Source organism: Onychomys torridus, chromosome 19 (assembly GCF_903995425.1).
Source record: "Onychomys torridus chromosome 19, mOncTor1.1, whole genome shotgun sequence".
Lineage (NCBI taxonomy): Eukaryota > Metazoa > Chordata > Mammalia > Rodentia > Cricetidae > Onychomys > Onychomys torridus.
Window position 1 is genome coordinate 48,361,186 of NC_050461.1, and position 21,370 is coordinate 48,382,555.

The following is a 21,370-nucleotide window of genomic DNA, read 5'->3' on the forward strand; positions in this document are numbered from 1 at the left end:
AAAAAAAAAAAAGCTAGGTGGTAGTAGTAGCACACCCTTAATCCCAGCACTCAGGAAGCAAAGGCAAGTGGATCTCTGTGAGTTTGACCAGCCTGGTCTACGGAGAGCGTTCCTGGATAGCCAGAGATGTTACACAGAGAAACCCTGTCTCAAAAAGAGCATTTTGACATCAGACATAGGGATGCAGAGTTTGGAGTTTGCCCAGGTGGTTTTTGGTCTTGCTTTGGTCCAGTATTTCCTCACTATTCTACCTTTCCTACATTTTGGAATGGTAATGTATATTCTGTGACATTATATGTTAGAAGTATGTGATCTGTTTTTTATTCTGATTTTATAGGTGATTATAGTTCAGAGACTGCATGACTTTGGACTTTTAAGCATTGTTGAGACTGTGATCGACTATGGAGACTTTTGAAGTTGGACTAAATGCATTTTTGCATTGTAATATCGTTATAAGCTTATGGGGGCCAGGAAATGGAATGTGGTAGTTTAAATGTAATCGACCCCCCATAAGCTCATAGAAAAAGGGCACTATTAGAAAGTGTGGTCTTGTTGAAGTAGGGTGTAACCTTGTTGGAGGAGGTGTGTCACTGTGGGGGTGGGCTTTGAAATCTCTTTTGCTCAAGCTTCCCTCCGTGTGATTTTCAGACCATTTCATGTTGCCTGCAAGATGTAAGACTCTCAGTTACTCTGCCAGTACCATGTCTGCCTGCATGGTGCTGTATGCTCCCCACCATGATGATCATGAATTAAACCTCTGAAACTGTAAGCCAGTCCCTATTAAATTTTTTCCTGTATAAGAATTGCCATGGTCACAGTAATAGAAACCTTAATACAAGGTACTAGAAAAAGAACTGGATAAATCAGTGTAAATCATTAGTGCTGGTAGGAGACTAAGTAAATGTTCTTTGACAATTACAATTAATTTAAAATGTAAGTTGGATATTTTTAAACCTCAGTAAATATATCTTTCTTCCATTAAAAAACAAAAACAAACAAACAACAAACCTAATAATTTCAGACAGCTTCAAAACTGAAACCACTCTCAGACCACATGGTCTCCTTTTCTTAACTATAAGGCTTTGTGTGAGGGCTTAAGGTGGGCCATCACACCCAACCCGAACTTATTTGGGTCCTGGGGAACCCAAATGGGTCCTCACATTTGCATGACAAGCACTTTCCTCTCTGAGCTATGTCCTCAGTCCTTATATTGACCTTTTTAAGGAAAAAGATAATTTGGGTAAACGTACACATATATCTAAAATATTGGTAAGTATTAAATCTGATGCTCAGTATATGGGATTCTGTATCTACTTATGTGAATACTTGGTCCTTTCTATCCTATAATGTCAAAACTTTAAAAATAGGTGATGCAGCCTAATAGAGTTGGGTGAAAAAAAAAAAAAAACCTAACAAGGCATGATGGTATATCACTGTGATCCTGGTACCACAAATCCTGAGGCTGGAGGACTCCAGGTTTAAATCAGCACTGGTTAGACAGCAGGACTCTTAAATTCAAATAAATATCAACAACACAATGACTACCTGATCAACCTGATCATCCCACGTAATGAAAGACAAGTGTCTGCAGATGCAATTCTTCAAAACAAGTTAACCCCTAATGCTTGAACCAGCAATGCCCTCAGCACAGGCCTGAGGCCCTGGATACGTTACCTGACAGTCCTTCAAGGCATTCTGAACGGAAGCCTGGTCACCAATCTGCTGCTGCTGCTTCAGCTTCTTCTCCTGGTTTTCAAACCAAGCTTTCAGAGACTGTACACTGTTTTCGTAGTCTGACCAAGACTCCAACAAGCCTTCCAGCAGCTGGATCTAAACAAACAGAAAGACGCAAATTTCAAAACCTTTGTTCTAAAATCTAATCACTGGCACCAAAAAATTGCCCAATACAATTTCTTATGAGGAAAGAGTTCGTATGAGGAAGCAATGGGAATTTGGGAAGGACTATGGTAGAAGAGCATCACATACTTGCATGAAAATGGCCTTACAAAACCCTGCACGAGAAAATTAAAATGTGAAAAATGGAATTTCTCAAAGTACAGTCAATTGCATATATAAATGAAAAAAATGAAGTTTGCCAAGTATCAATCAATGGCTACTACTGGTAAAGAAGAGAAAACTATTGTCCACCAAAAGTAAAGGGGGGAAAATGAAGAGGCATCTTAAAAAAACAAAGCCAGACACACGAAATGTTCAGAGAAGGGGGGCTACGTAAGAGAACAGAGGGACCTAAAGACATCCGGGTTGAGGCCACCTTCTGGTACTGTGGGAAGCTCTCTCCTGCTTCACCTAGCCACACCCCTTGTGAAAAGGTTTCCGGCCAGCCTGAGCCCGTTCTTGGGGTCCGCATCTGTATCAGAAGGACAGGGCACCCAGCTCACCTTCTCACCCACTCGACCTTGCAAGAGCTGCCAACTTTTGTTCATTGCTCCGAGCTGCTCGGCAAAATCCGTCTTATCGCTGCGCTTGCTCTCCACATCCTGACTGCTGATCTGCAGCACTGACTGGTTCACAAAGTCCGCCGTCAGCTGCTTGCAGCTCAGGTCTATCTTGAAGCCCTAAAAGAGAGGCGAGAGGTTCGGACAACAAGATTCTGTGTGTGTAAAAGTCTTAGCATGTTCCCAGGAATTGGGAAGCCTTTGCGAACCCACATGTGATTGTTTCTCTGTGTAGCTTTGCGCCTTTCCTGGATCTTTCTCTGTAGACCACAGAGCTCACAGAGATCCGCCTGCCTCTGCCTCCCAAGTGCTTGGGATTAAAGGTGTGTGCCACCACCGCCCGGCAGGACACAGTCTTTGCTTCTTCACATGACCCGCTAGGTTAGGGACTGGAATATGTATTCATTATGTTTGTAAAATTGCACAATATAAATATCATATGTATGATATGTAGAAACAGGTAAATTACATCATTATCTTTCAGTGTGTTACAGTTTGAGTGTGTAATGTCCTCTATAGGTCCACGGGTTTGGACATTTGGTCCCTAGTTGGTGATGCTTCCTGAGGTTATGGAACCTTAAGAAAGCAGAGCCTCACTGGAGGACCTAAGGATGTAACAGCATCACTGGGGGCCGCCTTTGAGGATTTATAGTGTGGCCCCACTTCCTGCTCTCTATCTATCTCCTTCCTATGTGCAGATGAAATGTGATTGGTCAGCATCCTGCTCCTGTTACCAGCCCTTTCCCTCTATTGCAAACTGTATCCCCACTGGAACTGTTATCCAGAATCAACATTTTCTTCCATAAATTGCTGAAGCCGGGGTGTTTTGTCACAACATCACAAAAATAACTGACACACAGTATCTGTACTTAACACTTCCACGCTCTTACTTTGGAATGTCTCTATCTGTTCACTGTGTATGGGATATATACACTCTAAGCTCTGGTGTGAGTTTCTGAGCTCCTTCAAATGGAAGTCTAGATGTATGGAAATGAAAACCTCCGTGTCCATTACCTTATATTTCTGAAGGTACTCATGGATTGCCTTGTAACCTATTGCATTCTTTATGTCCTCTTCGTCCTTCATGATGATACTTTCCATTAGTGTGATCCAGCTCATGACCTCAGAAATGGCGTGGCGGGAAGGTAGCTTGTCCATCTGGAGCTGTGACAGCCAAGACAGAATGAGTCCCAAGCACTAAAATTCAGACCCATCTTCTGGTAACACAGTGGTTCTCAGCCTTCCTAATGCTGTGACCCTTTAATTCAGTTCCTCATGTTGTGATGACCCTCAACCATGAGATTATTTTCGTTGCTACCTCATAACTGTAATTTTGCTACTGCCATGAGTCATAATGTAAATATCTGTGTTTTCTGATGGTCTTGGGCGACTCTGGTGAAAGGGTCTTGGAGCCCCATAGGGGATGCAACCTACAGTGAGAACTCTGTGTTAACAGAAGAACCCTTTGCAGATTTCTACCAACACAGCAAGACGAATAACAGCGCTTTTATTTTTCAGATCTCTGGAGTTGAAATATCAGACAAACAGTGACACTAGCCACCTAATGCTCACTCAGCATCTAATTCCATCGACATTGTATAAATATTACCTAATTAATCAGAACACCGGCAAGAAAACGTATTCTTACTTTATAGCTAGTTTTATGTGTTTCAAAAAAAATCCTTAACTACAAAACATTCAACAGGTGTATTTTATTAATTATCTTGTAAAATCTCTCTGTATTATGACTCAGGAATGTTAACAGAAGAAAGAAAAACACCACACTGAAAGATACCATTTTCCCTGCTTTCTGGCATTCTCATATTTATTACTATGATCCAATTTCCTGAATACTTGAGATATACTCAGAATTCTGATTTTTACTTCATACGTCAAGCAAGTATGCATATCGTGATTACAGTGTTTTACAAAAACAAGAGCAATCATTTAAATATTTATAAATCAAAATTGTTTGTGATGGGCCATGCCTATAATCTCAGCCCTTTCAAAGGCTGAGGCAGGAGGATCACCACAAATTTAAGATCATCAGGGCTACAAGGTGAGAGAGACCCTGTCTCCAGTTATATATAAAATTAAATATATATTATCTAATTCTATGTGGAGGTGAAAGGACTAAAGAAACATGGAATTGCTTTTGCCTTCTAGGAATATATAGCTGACTGGAGAAATACAACGTGTATATTAAAAACATCTATCATATCTGACCTACAGTGATAAATGCCAAAGAGACAAGAAGATTAAAATGTTCCAGGGTTCCAGGTAGGTTAGACATATTACCAATAAGAATGCTATCATGAGCTGAATAACGTTGCTCAATATGGAGCCCCAAATACAATGGTGGGCCCAAAATGTTATCATAAGCTAAGGATCCTATGACTCTCTCTCTCAGTTTGTGGTAAGTGAACTCTGATTTTTGAACAATGACAAAATGGACCAAAGACCTATTTATCAGAATGCATCCCAGTTGTAAATAATGTATGACTGTTCTTAGATTGAGTTAATTAAGATCCAGTTTCCTTCTTGGATGTAAGAAGGCAGGTCTTCTACGAAGGTTATAGGTCTTCACAATTTTTTTTTTTTTTTTTTGGTTTTTTGAGACAGGGTTTCTCTGTGTAGCTTTGCACCTTTCCTGGAACTTGCTCTGTAGCCCAGGTTGGCCTTGAACTCACAGAGATCCGCCTGCCTCTGCCTCCTGAGTGCTAGGATTAAAGGCATGTGCCACCACCGCCCAGCCTAGATCTTCACAATTTTAAGAGGTGCCTAGATTTTACCCATGAAATGTCAGTTTAAACAAGGTCAAAGTTTTCAATTCAAGTTTCCAACACCCCCCACAGATAGACAGACAGACAGACAGAGACAGAGAGAGCAAGCTTTGGGAAGAAATGCTGCCTGAAAAGGGTTTTGTAGAATGGTTCAGTTTTAATACACAGTACCACAGTAGGAAGAAAAGAAACGTCCTGGCTAGCTCTAATTTGGATTTGTGTGGTAGAAATCAACTGTTATCAAATAAACCAGCTTTATCTCAGTACCTGATGGAGCTTCTCCTGTACCACAGGAATGCTTGTCAGGAGGTCAGTCCACTGGCTGTCTATGCGGGACAGCTCAGCACGCAGGGTAGCTGTATCCACTTTCTTTAAACGAAGAAGTTGATTTCCTGTGCTCATGACTGATGATTTCAGGGAAGACTTGGCATCTACCTCTTTAGAGAATTCCTTAAAAAAACAAAAGTCACAGTGTTCCATTTAGCATCAAATAGCTGGACCTTTCCACTAAAGGACAGGGACCAACCTAGAGCATAGAGCAATTATTTCCACCCATTGAGGGCTCGGTCATGTGGAACTCTGTGGAGACAAATGCACCCACCTTTACCTTCAAAAGAGGCTAATCCATGACCTAAAGACTGATTGCAAGAGGAAACCTGGCACCCCACTGGTTTGCATAAATACTAGATACACAAAGTTAACCTCGGATTGTCTAGGTCAGTGAAGCTTCTTACTGTGTCTGCGGACAGGTAGCTTCCTGTGTACAGTTCCACACAGTCCAGGCTGAGAAACAAAACGAGACCAAACGTTCAAAGTTCGCAGACTTACCAGGAAAGCATTGAGATGATCCCGGACCATTTCCAGTTCTTGTGGGACCGTCACAGATTGCTCAGTCCAAAATGCCAGCCTGTCCTTAGCAGACTGTAGCCAATGAATCAGATCTGTAGATTCACTTTGATACCTTTAAGCATATTAAAGCGTTTATTAATGGAACATTCTGTCTCTATTGTCTGTTGTCAGTTAAAATAAGAGCCCCCAAAAGGTTTGGAAGAAAAGTGTACGAGGTTGGTGGATGCCCTGAAATTCTTGTCTTTTAATATTTATATCTTAAGTCTGTCCTGGGTTTCAGTGCCCCCATTGCTAAGCTGAAAATGAGAATATCTGTCTCTCTCCTTGCATTGATACTGTTGGGAAATATCAGGTCATGGTTATAAAAACTTGTTTGAAATAAAGGTAACAAAAGAAACAATGCTTCATTCAATAAAATTCAAATAAGTGCCTCCCCTGAATACTTCCCATTGGGATTTCAGTGTAAAATATTCCCCCAGGCATGTATATTGCAGGCATAGTCCCCAACTGGTGCCACTATATGGGGAGGGGCTGGACATCGAGAAGAACTGCAGACTAGCAAGAGGATGGAGGTCACATGGAGCTGTCCTTGAAAGGCACCATGTCTGTCTGTCTGTCTCTCTGTCTGTCTGTCTCTCTCTGTGTCTCTGTGTCTCTGTGTCTCTCTCTCTCTCTCTCTCTCTCTCTCTCTCTCTCTCTCTCTCTCTCTCTCACACACACACACACACACACACACACACACACACACACACCCTTCCAGGCAGCTATAAGGTGAAATGAAATGTCTTTTCCGTCATCTGTTCCTGCCACTACACTACTCTGCCCCAGGACCCAAGACAATAGTTCCGACTGACCTTGGCCTGAAACCTCTGAAATGTGAACCACAACAAATATTCCTTCCGATAAACTATTTTTCTCAGATGTAGGTCACGGCAATGGGAATCTAAGGTATTTCCCACGGCCTATGAGGAGGATACTCTCTTTTCATTCAGTGTTATCCTGTCTCTAAGGTTTTGCAGCGGCTAGACGAGGTGGGGGCTGGAGAGAGGTGTGGGGGTAGGGGGCTGGCAACCTGGGGGAGGCAGAGCCAGCTGCACTGGGTGCCCATCTCCCTGCCAGCTTTAACCACACGTTTAAAAGAGTAAGGATCCAATTGGGATTCTCTGGTTGTCTTTATTTTCCAAACTACGCCATTTTCTAAATGTGCATCTCTTTCCCAAGGCCAGTATCTACTAGTCTTAGAAATACACCGCAGAATTATCAAAAGCACGCGCCGGATACTCATCCTATTACCGGGTCCAGTGTTTCAGTATGGTCTCCAGTCTGTGAAGTTCCTTGGACACTTTGTTGGTATCACTGAGCCAGCGCTCCCCCAGCTGATTTAGCTGACTTTCGAGATCCGAGCAGCTGGTAGACATCAGCAGTCGCTTTCCATCATCCAACACTTGATACAGTTTGGGCTGGTATTCATTAAGGCTGGATTTTAAATGCTAGAATGATTGGTGAGATGGAGTTAAAAGCTTGACTTCGTGTCCCCAAGCACTATCATTTCTCTGATGTTTCTAACGTCACTATTATTTGTTACCAAACATAAATTATCGTCACTCTACAGCTCTGAAAGCTTGAAAATATATTTATCAAAATATAGATGTTCTCTCTTTTTTAATTTGTTAGGAACTTGATGTGTTTACAGCTGTCAGGCTTAATTATCTCTAAAACAGTATGACAACAAAATAAACTACAAAAAAGGCTTGGTGGAGATGTTTTTAAAGATTTCAACATGAGCTCACTTGTTATAAAAATATTGTCTATTTGTCATTTAACTATAATCTATTATCTATCATCCATCATCTATTATCTATTGGCATATCTATGTATCATCTCTATCTATCTATCTATCTATGTATCTATCTATCTATCTATCTATCTACCATCTATTTATTTTGCAGAGCTGAAAATCTAGCTCATGGCACCTTGATTATCAAGGCTTCTATCACCAATACTGAGCTATGTAGTATACAAAGAAAGTTTTTTTTTTTTTTTTTTAAATAAGACATTCTGCCGGGTGGCAGTGGCGCATGCCTTTAATCCCAGCACTTGCAAGGCAGAGCCAGGCGGATCTCTATGACTTTGAGGCCAGCCTGGGCTACAGAGTGAGTTCCAGGAAAGGCACAAAGCTATACAGAGAAACCCTGCCTCAAAAAACAAAAAAAAGAAAGAAAGAAAGAAAGAAAGAAAGAAAGAAAGAAAGAAAGAAAGAAAAAAGAAAGGAAGGAAGGAAGGAAGGAAGGAAGGAAGGAAGGAAGGAAGGAAGGAAGGAATTCTAATTAAACCCAGTGGGTCATATTAACACACACAAGGTGGATAAGTAGGAGGGAGGCTTGTTGGAAACAGGGGTTTTAGCTTTAGATAGAAGGGGATAAGAGAAGGGAAGTGTGAGGTGGGACTGAAACTCATTGAATAATGTATAAAACCATCAAGCAGTAATAAAAATATAGCGGGGGAGGGGGTAGTGGTGCATGCCTTAATCCCAGCACTGGGGAGGCAGAGGCAGGCAGATCTCTGGGAGTTCGAGTCCAGCCTGGTCTACAGATCAAGCTCTAGGACAGCTAGAACTGTTATACAGAGAAACCCTTTTTCAAAAAACCAAAATAAATATATAAACTTAATAAAAATTGTAATTATTATTATATATTATATATAATTTATTATGTAATCTTATATAATAATAAATATATTTATATACTATAAGTAATATAAACACAATCTATGTACATCCATGAATTTTAGAAACTTTAAAGAAAAGTAGCCGGGTGGTGGTGGTGCACGGCTTTAATCCCAGCACTCCGGAGGCAGAGGCAGGTGGATCTCTGTGAGTTTGAGGCCAGCCTGGTCTACAGAGCAAGTTCCAGGGAAGGCACAAAGCTATACAGAGAAACCCTGTCTCAAAAAACAAAAAAAAGAAAGAAAGAAAGAAAGAAAGAAAGAAGGAAAGAAAGAAAGAAAGAAAAAAGAAAGGAAGGAAGGAAGGAAGGAAGGAAGGAAGGAAGGAAGGAAGGAAGGAAGGAATTCTAATTAAACCCAGTGGGTCATATTAACACACACAAGGTGGATAAGTAGGAGGGAGGCTTGTTGGAAACAGGGGTTTTAGCTTTAGATAGAAGGGGATAAGAGAAGGGAAGTGTGAGGTGGGACTGAAACTCATTGAATAATGTATAAAACCATCAAGCAGTAATAAAAATATAGCGGGGGAGGGGGTAGTGGTGCATGCCTTAATCCCAGCACTGGGGAGGCAGAGGCAGGCAGATCTCTGGGAGTTCGAGTCCAGCCTGGTCTACAGATCAAGCTCTAGGACAGCTAGAACTGTTATACAGAGAAACCCTTTTTCAAAAAACCAAAATAAATATATAAACTTAATAAAAATTGTAATTATTATTATATATTATATATAATTTATTATGTAATCTTATATAATAATAAATATATTTATATACTATAAGTAATATAAACACAATCTATGTACATCCATGAATTTTAGAAACTTTAAAGAAAAGTAGCCGGGTGGTGGTGGTGCACGGCTTTAATCCCAGCACTCCGGAGGCAGAGGCAGGTGGATCTCTGTGAGTTTGAGGCCAGCCTGGTCTACAGAGTGAGATCCAGGAAAGGCACAAAGCCACACAGAGAAACCCTGTCTCGAAAAATTAAAAAAAGAAAGAAAGAAAGAAAGAAAGAAAGAAAGAAAGAAAGAAAGAAAGAAAAGTTAAAGATTCAGTGAAGTTTAAACTTGTTTGCTAAACAAACGTGCTTAAATTCCATTAAAATTATTGGCAAATTTCTTAAGGAAACATTGTCATTCGTAACACTAGGACACACTTGGAAGCCAGACCTGGTAGAGACTTGTCCTTTCCACAAGTCTGTCCTCACTCTCCTCCACGAGGCCCACACTTGGGATGCTGTTTTCAACCACATCCAGCTGTCTGCTGAGCTCCTGGCGGCTCTCATCCAGATGGGACCACATCTACAAACACGACAGTAATTACTGGAATCCCACACTAGGGAAGCTGGCAAGAAGACCTCAAGTTCAAGGGCGACAGCCTGGGCTGTTAGAGACAATGGGTCTCAGAAAAACCAAACCAAACCAAGCAAACAACATACACACACACAAAATGGCATTCCCCCATGTGTGTAAAATCTGCACTTGCCAGATTCTGCTTCAGGTAATATCATGAATGTTTAGTTGGTGTTTGTCTTGGGAAACAAAAGGAGGTTCTGATGCAAGTGAGGCAATAGTGGCCCTTAAAAGTGGGCAGCGCTCTCTCTCTCTCTTTCTCTCTCTCTCTCTCTGTGTGTGTGTGTATGTGTGTGTGTGTGTGTGTGTGTATGTGATAAAAATTAAGAGTAGGGGTGTGGGAGGTGTTGGAGGGGTGGAAATGATATAAATACAGTATTCATGCATAAAATCCTTAAAAAATGAAAACCATTAAAAGAGAAGAGGGAGGAAAGGGGGATAAACACAACTCCTAACACTATTAAGGGAAACGGGGTTAATAGGAAATAAAGGAACTGGGGCAGTTCAGGGTAACTGCCTTAATTACTAACTAAAGGAGCGGCCTGATCTGCCAGTGATTTACACAGGGGGCTGGGGCTAATCACTCAGCCTCTATGGAGTATCTATTTGGTGTTCAAAGTCATCTATTTGTGTCAAAGTTAAGATTCAATCCAAGTTTCTCTGAATCGAGAACATTGGCTTGCAAACTCTTTCTACAATAGACCACATAGCAAATACCTTTAACTTCGTAGATTAATTAGCTTCTATTGCAAGCAGTCAGGTCTGCCCATTGCGTGAAGGCAGTAGATTAACACACAGATGAATAAAGCTATTACGTCCAGATAACCTTTACAAAGAACAGGCTACTCTTGGCCCAGGGGCCAACTCCTGTTCTAGAATCTGGGCCCTGTTAATAAACGGCATCCTCTTTCCTGATTATCTATGAGATCTAGTATATAAAAGGCTGTCTGCTTCCCTGTAGAGACATCATCCTGTGTTCTGATTACCTTCTTATTGTCGCATTGGACCACGATATCATCGAGAGCAGTCCTGGGAACATTTTTGTGTTTCCCTTGCCTGGGAATCTGGTGGCAACTTGATAAATGCTGAATAAATAAATACTTGATTTCTTCACTTCTGACTAATAAGCAAATGCAAGTCAACAGAAGGAGGGGATGGAATTTCTCAGGCAGAACAGTGAATTCCTAACTAGGGCTAAGAACACTGTATAGGGCAGCTAGGATCCAAACCTATTATTATTTCAGTTTAGAGTTTCTGGCCTGTTGCTGTTTTAATTTTTAATGACATGTATATGTATACATAGGTTCACATGAGTGCAGCTGCTCACAGAGGACTTACAGGCAGTTGTAAACCTCCCAATTTAGTTCTTAGGAACCAAACTCAGGTCTTCTGTAAGAACAGCAAGTGCCTGTCTTAACCACTGAGCCATCTCTCTGGCCCCCTGGGTTGCTATTTTACAACAAATGAATCCTTTTTTTTTTGCTTTCAGACCATAAAGATTTGTACCCAGGTGGCTGTCCTCTAGCTTCTAGATTCCAGTGACAGGTCTTATCACAAGAACAATTGCATCGGAGACAGAGCCAGATATGCATTTTTCATGTTTTGTGCTCCTAATTCGGTTTTGGGCTTGAAGCTCAAGCCTGCAAGCTTCTTCACACATACTCTCAGCTTGGGATTCATCCAGCTGACTCACAAGATAATGTATCACATACTGAATACAAAAGGGACACACCAACCCCAAACCATAGGAAAATATCATTCCAAAGAAGGGAGCCCAGTGAGCTCCATTTGCGGCCAGAAAGATGCTACGCGTGCGGTCTCACCTCTAGGATGTACTCAAGCTCCACGCCTTTCTTATGGGCCTGTTTCAGCACAGCAGACGCCTGATCCATGCGGTCCCTGTGCAGCTGAGTTTCCTTCACAGCGGTGAAGCCGATGATCTTTCTGAAGAGTGTGTCAGTCAAAATCATATGAGATTCCAGACCCTGGAAGTACTCCTGTAAGTTTTATCAGGCAGAAGATAATCAGCGGCTCATTGAGACATCCGCTCTAGATGAGAACTGTCTCAGCCGTGGAAGCTGATGGAGCACAGTTAACCCAAAGGGCGTACCATCCCAACTCCGCTGCACCCCATCTTAACTCAGGCACTATGTGCTTCCTACAGGGGCTTCCTGTTGCATCAAGGCTCTGAGCTCCCAACTGGCCTTCCCTCTTGACCCCACTCAAGTATAACTCCACATCACTGAGCTGTAGACACAAGCCTCCAAAACAAAGCCCTTCATCTGTGATTAGATGACAGAGGAGAGCTTCCTACCATCATCCCATGTGCAGGCGTATCAGTGACACAGTTGCTGACCATCCCTGCCACACCACTGTCCTCCTGTTTCCCCTGGACACATTAATCCCCTCACCCTCATCTTCAGCTCTGTCTACACACGGTTTTTCTTGAGATGTTCTCATCTGACATGTCAGTGTCTCTCCTTCCATGGCTGGGTTGAGACCGACTCTCTCAACTTACAGGCTATTTGCCTTGCTTATGATATACTGCCAAGCATGACTGGACATACAATAATTTGTTAGCAGATATTTTAATTTCCCCTTGTATTTTACTTCCATGCAGCAGAACTGTAACCATTACATGAACTGATATTTTTGAAATATAAAGATTTTTTTATATAAAAAGATCTTGGAAGATGGAGATGAGCCCTATTCTACACCATTTCCCATACCCAGGACCATGCATAGCACTGAAGGACTGGAAATTGTTAATAACAGCAGACACTGAGTTCTTGTTTTTCTGAGGGCCCCACAATCTCTATACTCAACTCATGTCATCCTTATGACAACTCTAAAGCTCTGTAAAATACTTTTATCTATCATTTTACAGGTGGTAGAGCCACTCGGTCTATGGAGCTGAGTAGAGCAGAATTAGGTTTTAACTCCTATCATATGACTGTCTGTGCTTCTCACAAACACTGCAGAGGTCTCTCACAGAGCATGGGCTGGACAGTAGGGGGTAGACTCAACATCATCACTATCATCACAATTGTTTTGCTGTGGCCAGGAATCAAAACCAGGGCCCGTTGACCACTAGGCAACCACTGAGGTGTATCAGCAGCCTGTGCTGTTTCATTATCTTATTTATTTATTATATTATCTGGGATAATAGCTCATGTATTCACTCCTGCTGAACTTGATCTTTAGCTTAGGTAGGCCTTGAACTTGAAATTCTTTCTGATTCCACCTCCCAAGTAGCTGGGATTACAAGCCTGTGACATCAGGCCCGGCTTAGCATCATTGTTTTGAACCATCATTAGTTGATGAAATAATCATATGGTTGGCAATGGTCTATCAAACCCAACCTGTACTGAGAGCTGAGCTTGCTTTCAACACAAGCCTACCTCCCACTCCAGCCTTGGCAGCATTTCCCATGGCCAAAGGGTCCCTCTGCTAGGCCCCAGTGGCAGCTGCAGCTGACTCTTTTGAGAGCTCTTCCCTAACTGAGTATCATTTCTCTGTTATTCTGTTGCTCCTTGATCCTAGCTTCCCTTCTGGAACAACTCAGAGTGATCTTTTATTGCTATGGTCAGATTTGAGAACAAACAGCTGGGAACTTTAAAGCAATGTTTTCATAGCCAAATGATAAGGCTTTAATAAATCAAATAACTTTTTGGACAGAAAACCTCTGGGAAAATAATTGGCAAAAAAAAAAAGTATAGTCCCCTTTACTTTTATGGACCAAGTCCACCATAATAGCCCACCAGAGAGCTACACAACAGTAGAATGTTAACCATCTAAAACTCAGTGAGATTGTTTTGTTTTCCTTCAGGGAACTCCCATAGCCTGGGAGGCTGAGTTTGTAATCTGGTAAACTTTGCATAGTCACTGCTAAAGATGTGTTATGTTAGATGTGTGTGTGTGTGTGTGTGTGTGTGTGTGTGTGTGTGTGTGTGTGTGGTTTTGTTAAACGTGTTTATTCACTAAGGAGTAATGAACCTGAGCTTCATTTGGGAACACACTGATGGAGCAATCTTGGGGTTCCCAAGTCTGATTGCATGGTAAAAGTTCTCATCATGCCCAGGAAAATCTCTGAGGCCAACAGAATGTGCTTAAGTGCCAGGAGAACTGAATGACGCAAAAAACAGACATCAACTCAATGCCAAAGGCAAGTGGACAGCCCTGCATTCCCAGAGTGGAGTGAGGAGTCTAGGCCAGTACAATGAAGGGTAGAGAGGGCACACAGGTCCTGGTGGACAATAAGCCCTAAAGGGTACACAGGGGACCACATAAACATAAGCCTACTTGTATATGCCTTGCATTCTAGATCTCAGGAGGTGAAGGCAAGATCAGAAGTCCAAAGTCATCCTCAGCTGTACAGTGAGTGTGAGACCAGCTTGTGCTAAAAATGATGAATCTGGGTCCCTTTCAAGAAAGGCTTTGAGCTTCTCCTTGGCTATATTTATGTATGAAGATAGTTGGCTTAATATTCATGGGGAACTGATAAAGTTATTTATGTAATTACTTTTTCTTAATTTTACAAAATCATAAAAACATACTCTTAACTATTTCTCTATGCTCCAGATGCTAGAGGGTTTGGGCAAATATTTATAGCCTACTTAAAAAGTGTAAATTATACAAGTATAACTCATAAAACCCGAGCTTATTAGGTTTTCCTCCATCTATATATGGGTTTGAGAATTTTAGTTATATTTTCCTGCTTTCTTCTCACCTTGTGCTTGTCAAGCAGTTGTTGGATTTCTTCTTTGGAGGACACAATGATTTTCTGGTCCCCTGCCATCTTCTCTTGTCCAGTGTCCAGCAGGTCTGCCAGATCTTGCAAGGCCCTATCATATTGACTCTTGAGGGCAAGGTTCTGGTTGAGGTTGCTCCTCCGGGAACTGATAGTCACCAACAGGTCATCGTACATGTCCTGAGAAACAGAGGCATCATCCACACTAGTCCCAATCACAAATCTGTAGTACCAAGCCCATCATCACTTGCCCAAGACCCCACCAAAGACACGCCTCTCCACAAGTGCATCCTCCAGGGACCTTCTGTGTGGACGCTAGCTGCCTGTCTTATGAGCCTCACTTGGAAACACTCCAAGAAAAAAAAAAAAAAAGGAAGGATGCTCTGGACATCCCTCCCCACATCTTTAATACATATGCACGGGATTGTGGCTTTCCTAGGGTTTGATCTTTGGTTATTCAAGTCCTTTTGTTAATCTCGTTTGGCAATCTTACATACTCCTTTCTGTTTTCAATTTGATTTTTGCTCTTAATGAACAAATCATAAATCACATAAGGACCAAAGAAAATGAACTAAATTCACAGAGATTTAAGGATGCAGTGACTTGGGTAAAGGATACAACAAGTAATATAATGTGGATAGAACGTAACTGTTTGGAGAAAAGTAAGATTAGACTCTTATGCCAAATAGTAAGATACAATGAACATTTATTAATAAGTAAAAATATAGGGCTGAGGATGTAGCTCACCAGTCAAATACTTGCCTAGCAGGCACAAGGCCTTGTTCACACACACACACACACACACACACACACACACACACACACACACCACACACACTACAGTTTAACATTTCAAAATTCCAAGCAAGGAGGAAGGGCTAGAGAGAGGCTCAGGCAGTTACCCGCACGGGCTGCTCTACCAGAGGAACCATCACCCCCTTAGAGACTCACTGCCAACTTTAACTCCAGTCTGTGGGGATGCAATGCCCTCTTCCTGCTTCTGTGGGTACCAGGCACTCACAGGGTAAACAGACATACCTACAGCCCAGACGCCCATTCACATAAAAATTAAAATAAATAAAAAAGATTCCAGGGTTGGGGATTTAGTTCAGTGGTAGAGTGCTTGCCTAGCAAGCACCAGGCCCTGGGTTCGATCCTCAGCTCAAAAAAAAAAAAAGAAAAAAGAAAAAAACGATTTCAAGCAATCTAAAACAAAGTATTTCCTAGAAAGGACTCCTGAGGTAATTTCCTGATTGTCTGCTCAAGCTGTTGCTTATCCATAATGAGATGTGGGGTTGAGATGCTGAACAAAAATGTCCACAAGGTGAAGAGAGATGTCATAGAAAAACTGATTCACCTTGTTATCATAATCTCAGCATTTATTTAATCTTGCAGTAAATGAATAGAGTATCTCTCACATTTCTGTCTGCTAAATGGTATCAGATTTTGGACTGACCACCTTTCGAAAGAAAAGCCCCCCCCCCCCAAAAAAAAGGGGGGGGAGACAAAACCTTCAAACTTAAAAAGGCAATGATTCTGCCAAACGTGGTAGAGTCAACAACTGTTTAATCTGGAGAGACATTTTAGGAGATGGTGAGACACCAAACAAAATTTACTGGAGTCAGATGGACCTGATTAGTGCATCATCCTGAGGCGGGGCAGCCAAAACCCTTCAATCTGGGCAAGTTCAACTGGAATGCTTATTTACGGCTATGACGTTTGACTCTCGCACCTGACGCCGGAGCGCTGTGGGAAAATGGATCTAAGAGAAGGACAGCAGGGTGGGGGAGGTTTGTCCTGGGACATTTCACAATGCTAGCCAAAGGCCTGAGATGGTCAAACTGAGAGTGGCTTCTTGTTTATAAGCGCTGTGGTGTTTTCTCCGGCGAAGGACTTGAGATTTTGTGCCTGATTCATCATCCCCAAAGTGTCTGCAGGAATGCCCAAGAGACAAACACACACACACACACACACACACACACACACACACACACACACACAGTCTGTGGCCATACATAGTTTACACATCTTAAAAATACAGCTAGTTTTCTGTAAGGTGTTAAACTTCACTGGCCTGGGGAGGTATTTCAGTTTCATCCTTCTATCCCACATATAAATTCTGCCTAGGTGTCAGAATTATGCTAAGTGGTATTTTTGTTTTCATCCCTGAAAGGTAATGGAAAATCTGCTTGGGTTTCACAGTTTGCTAAGGTTTATTGCTGTTTTGGAATTGAACATCTGTATTAGATTCCAGCATGTGTACCAGATAAACTCCCACTTTGAAAACCACATTCTAAAAAGTCTTGCCTTGAGTATTTATTCTGTTAAATTGTCCCTATTACAATATTGAACTAAAACCCTCTCCCTTTTATTTTACTGGGTAGGAGCAATAATGATGATTATTTTAGCAATAGGCAATTACTGAAATATAACATGGTGTTTAGACATTGTCATAAGAGAATGTATCAGAAAAAATACAAATGGCAGGAGCATGGGAATACAATTCACTCTATTGTGCTAAACATGACCAAAAGTTCAGAAAATTTTTCCCTTACTGTACATAAAAGTTAAAAACCTAAATGATGTGACTTTTGTTTTAAAAATTTCCAAGAGAAGCCAGGTGGTGTTAGTGCATGGCTTGAATCCCAGCACTCAGGGAGGCACAGGCAGGGGGATCTCTGTGAGTTTGAGGTCAGCCTGGTCTACAGACTGAATCCCAGGACAGCCAGATATACACAGAGAAATCCTGTCTCAAAAAACAAAACAAACAAAAAATGGTGAAAAAAATTCCAAGAGAAAAAACAATGTTTTCTTTATTTTAAATCTGTATGGGCCACTGAGGCTGAGTGGAATGGACCACTGAGGCCGAGTGGGATGGACCACTGAGGCTGAGTGGAATGGACCACTGAGGCCGAGTGGGATGGACCACTGAGGCTGAGTGAGATGGACCACTGAGGCTGAGTACAGCTTTTGGAGATGATACCTGGAGCTTGGAGAGATCTTGCAGGGCAGGCTGTTCCACCTGCAACTTGTCAGCACGGCGCTTCAACTCCGAGATTCCCCCGTCCAGCTCTCTCAGTCCCTCTTCAGCCTGTTGTATGGCCTAGGTAAGGTTTACAACATTTTGTTCAGACTCTGAGGAACACTTCCACCCCATAGGAGGTGATTGCTTGACTTTTTGGTCTACCACTACACCCATGATTGATTCTACATATATAAGAAGAGACTAACTTCAATAAAACATGAAAAGCATCATCACATACTACTAGACAAAAAGAGAAGGTCCTTTATTATATTATATTATGTGTCAGCCTTCGTAGGCAAAGAGGTAGGGTAGGGTGGGGATGGAGAGCTGGAAGAAGAGTGGTCCCTTTTAAGCAAGGGGATGTGTGGACAACCATCCCTTCACAGGAAGCAGCATGTAGGAACAATGTAAACAAGGTATGTCCTTGAGATGTCTAGGGGGCAATGGCACTTCCTGAAATGCAACGGAGCATCACTGGAGACTGTGCCACTGTGGTAACAGGGATGTGTGAGGAAAGCTTGGTCAAGCAATGGCTGGTCCTCACCGTAAAGTGGAAAAACCAATTAGCAAGGATTTAAGAGGCTAAGCCTTGTCTGCCCAATGTGAGGTCCGTAGAAAAGGGGACCTTGTCCTAGACTTCAAGGAGCTGAAAGTCTTGTCAGGACGCTAGTAGAAAACAAAACAAAATGGATCTAATGATAATTAAGCACTAAACTTTATGATGCAACTCATCTCTGAGGAGTAGAGGAGGGAGGTACCAGACCAGCAGCCCTGGTCTAAGTAGGCTTTTGGAAGAAATACAACCCAGTTGTCCTTGACAATGAGAAGAGTCTGGATTCCAGATGGCAGATGAAACACATGTCCACTTTTTCCTTTCTTGAAACCTCTCTGCAACAATAGCAAATACTTTTGTTTGCTCATTTTTGGAGGAGTGCTTTCCTCCATAAGTCTGCTGGGGCCAGGAAATCGGGAAGATCATAAGCCTAACAAATTTTCAAAGTTAGGATTTGGACAAGTACATGAAATTATACTGAGCCCGAGAAAGCTGAGTCCTAACCTAGCCAAGGAACTGCACCCAAAACATCTAGAGCATTAGGAGTCTCAGGAACTTAGAAGGCAGAGACATAGAGCTGGTGAAAAGCCACTAAGAGAATAAGATCCCCAGCTCCTGGTTCGTGCCATATTGCCCTTTCCTTCAGGTGAGAGGCTTGAAACTTGTTATCTGGAGAAGGAAGTGGGGCTTTCTAAGACTAAGGAGTAATGGAGGTGGTGACTGGCTTACATGTTGGATTGAAGAGAGCTGGACACTGTGGCTCATGCCTATCATCCTGGCACTTGGGAGGCAGCTCACCTACACAGCAATACCCTGAGGAGGAATAAAGGAAAGAAGGGAGGAAGGGAGGATTGGAGGGATGAAGAGGCAGGAGGGAAGGGTAAGAGGGATGGAGAGAGAAATAAGGAAGGGGAGGAAGAAAAGAAGGGAGAGAGACGCAAGGCCCAGGGTTTGATCCTCAGCTCAAAAAAAAAAAAAAAATCAGAAGTGAACTTCTGCCCTCTGTAAGCCTGTATTTAAGACTTCCTCCCTCCTTCAATAAATGGCATTTGGCATTTAAAAGAAGAAGGAGAAGGAGAAGGAGGAGGAGAGAAGAAGAAGAAGAAGAAGAAGAAGAAGGAGGAGGAGGAAGGAGGAGGAGGAGGAGGAGGAGGAGGAGGAGGAGGAGAAGAAGAAGAAGAAGTCAAGATCATGATGAGGAAACCCACAGAGACAGCTGACCAGTGCTAGCTGGAGCTCACTGACTCTGGACGGACAGCTCAGGAACCTGCATGGGACTGAACTAGGCCCACTGAATGTGGGTGACAGCTATGTGATTTGATCTGTTCGTGGGGTCCCTGGCAGCAGGACCAGGACTTATCCCAGGTGCATGAACTGGCTTTTTGGAGCCCATTCCCTGTGGTGGGATACCTTGCTCAGCCTTGATACAATGGGGAGGGGCTAGGCTCTCCTTCAACTTGGGATGCCAGACTTTGTTGACCACCATGGGAGGCCTTACCCACTCTGAGGAATGGATGGGGGTAGAGTGGGAGGGAGGTGAGGAGGCGGGAGAAAGGGGGGAGGGGGAACTGGGGTTGGTATGTAAAATGGAAAAAATTTTAGTGAATAAATATATTTAAAAAAGAAGGGAGAGAGAGGAGGAGGAGGAGGAAAGGGAAAGAAGTGGGAGATAAAATGGAAGAAGGGAAGAAGAAAGAAAACGGGGTATAGAAATGACAAAACACTGTCCACGAGGCCACGAGGCCACGAGGCCACTTCACCTCAGGAAGGGTTGTGCTCACTCCTCTGCTGTCTAGAGAGAGGAGGGCTCATAAGCCCAACTGAGAAAGCTACAAACCTGAACAGAAAGATCATCCAACAAATGGCGTAAGGAGCCAGAATCTCCTCAAAATTGTTGAGTTTCATCCCTACTTCAGGTTCCCAGTCAACTGTTTAATGCCCCAACCCAGGTATAAACAGACAACAGAAGACAACCCTGAAACTGAGAAATCTCCAACATGACAGAGATAATACCAGCAAACCAATAAAGGGACCCAGGGAAAACATTATATAAAAGAAAAAAAAATTAAACACCAACCATCAAACCATGACTACATCCAGGTATATTACAGAAAGGAATGCATTTGTTTACAGAAAGAACAAGGTATTAACAAAAGAGACAGAAAGAAAAAGACCTCCCAAAAAATAATTAGAGCCCTGGAGAAGATATATAATAACATCTCATTGAAGAGGGTTTCACAAAAGGAGGCAGATGAAAGGAAAGGATGAAAAGAATTAGATAAACCATTTTAAAGTTTTCAAAATAGAAGACAGAAACCCAACCAAAAGAGTCTCCTCAGTTCCCAGCCCAGGGGATAAAAATAGGCCTCCCCAGACATGCAACTGTGATAGTTCAAAACCCTGGGGACCTCTGGGAAATAGAAAAATTTCTGGATTTCTCAAGTCAGCATTGGAAACAAGCATCTACAAACTGACAGAAATTTATGTCTGACCCAGAGTTCTATAAAGAGCCAAACAGTAAAGTAGGAACAAAGAATAAGAACATTTTCAGGGACTGAGGAGGTGGCTCAGTGGGTAAAGGGATCGACTGACAACACCATAACCTGAGTTCAGATCCCTAGGAACTGTGTAAAGCCAGATACAATAGCAGGTACCTAATCAAAGTTCCCCCACAGTGAGGTGGAAGGTGGAGACGAAACCTGGGAAGCTCACAGGCCAGCTGGCCTGGTGTGTTCAGCAGAGAATAAGAGGAGAGGCCTGCTTCAAATAAAGTGCAAGGTGAGGACCCACACCTGAGATTGTCCTCTTTCTTTCCTATGGCATGGACATGATGCTTGATCTCATTTGGGAGTAGCAAATTCCTTTGAGTTAGCAGCTATCACTAA

General features: G+C 42.4%; 1 protein-coding gene across 12 annotated transcripts in view; it reads right to left on the minus strand.

Moving 5' to 3' along the window:
- Positions 1-21,370, minus strand: part of Syne1 (spectrin repeat containing nuclear envelope protein 1) — a 482,748-nt gene that overhangs the window by 99,274 nt on the left and 362,104 nt on the right. For all 12 annotated transcript variants that reach the window (XM_036168948.1, XM_036168940.1, XM_036168942.1 and 9 more), the window contains 10 exons: positions 17,891-18,010; positions 14,887-15,087; positions 11,981-12,154; positions 9,975-10,106; positions 7,382-7,578; positions 6,068-6,200; positions 5,507-5,689; positions 3,471-3,620; positions 2,400-2,576; positions 1,675-1,830 (listed from right to left, as the gene is read on the minus strand). In XM_036168948.1, the coding sequence (XP_036024841.1) occupies positions 1,675-1,830; positions 2,400-2,576; positions 3,471-3,620; positions 5,507-5,689; positions 6,068-6,200; positions 7,382-7,578; positions 9,975-10,106; positions 11,981-12,154; positions 14,887-15,087; positions 17,891-18,010 (1,623 nt within the window). The remainder of the gene's footprint in view (positions 1-1,674; positions 1,831-2,399; positions 2,577-3,470; positions 3,621-5,506; positions 5,690-6,067; positions 6,201-7,381; positions 7,579-9,974; positions 10,107-11,980; positions 12,155-14,886; positions 15,088-17,890; positions 18,011-21,370) is intronic.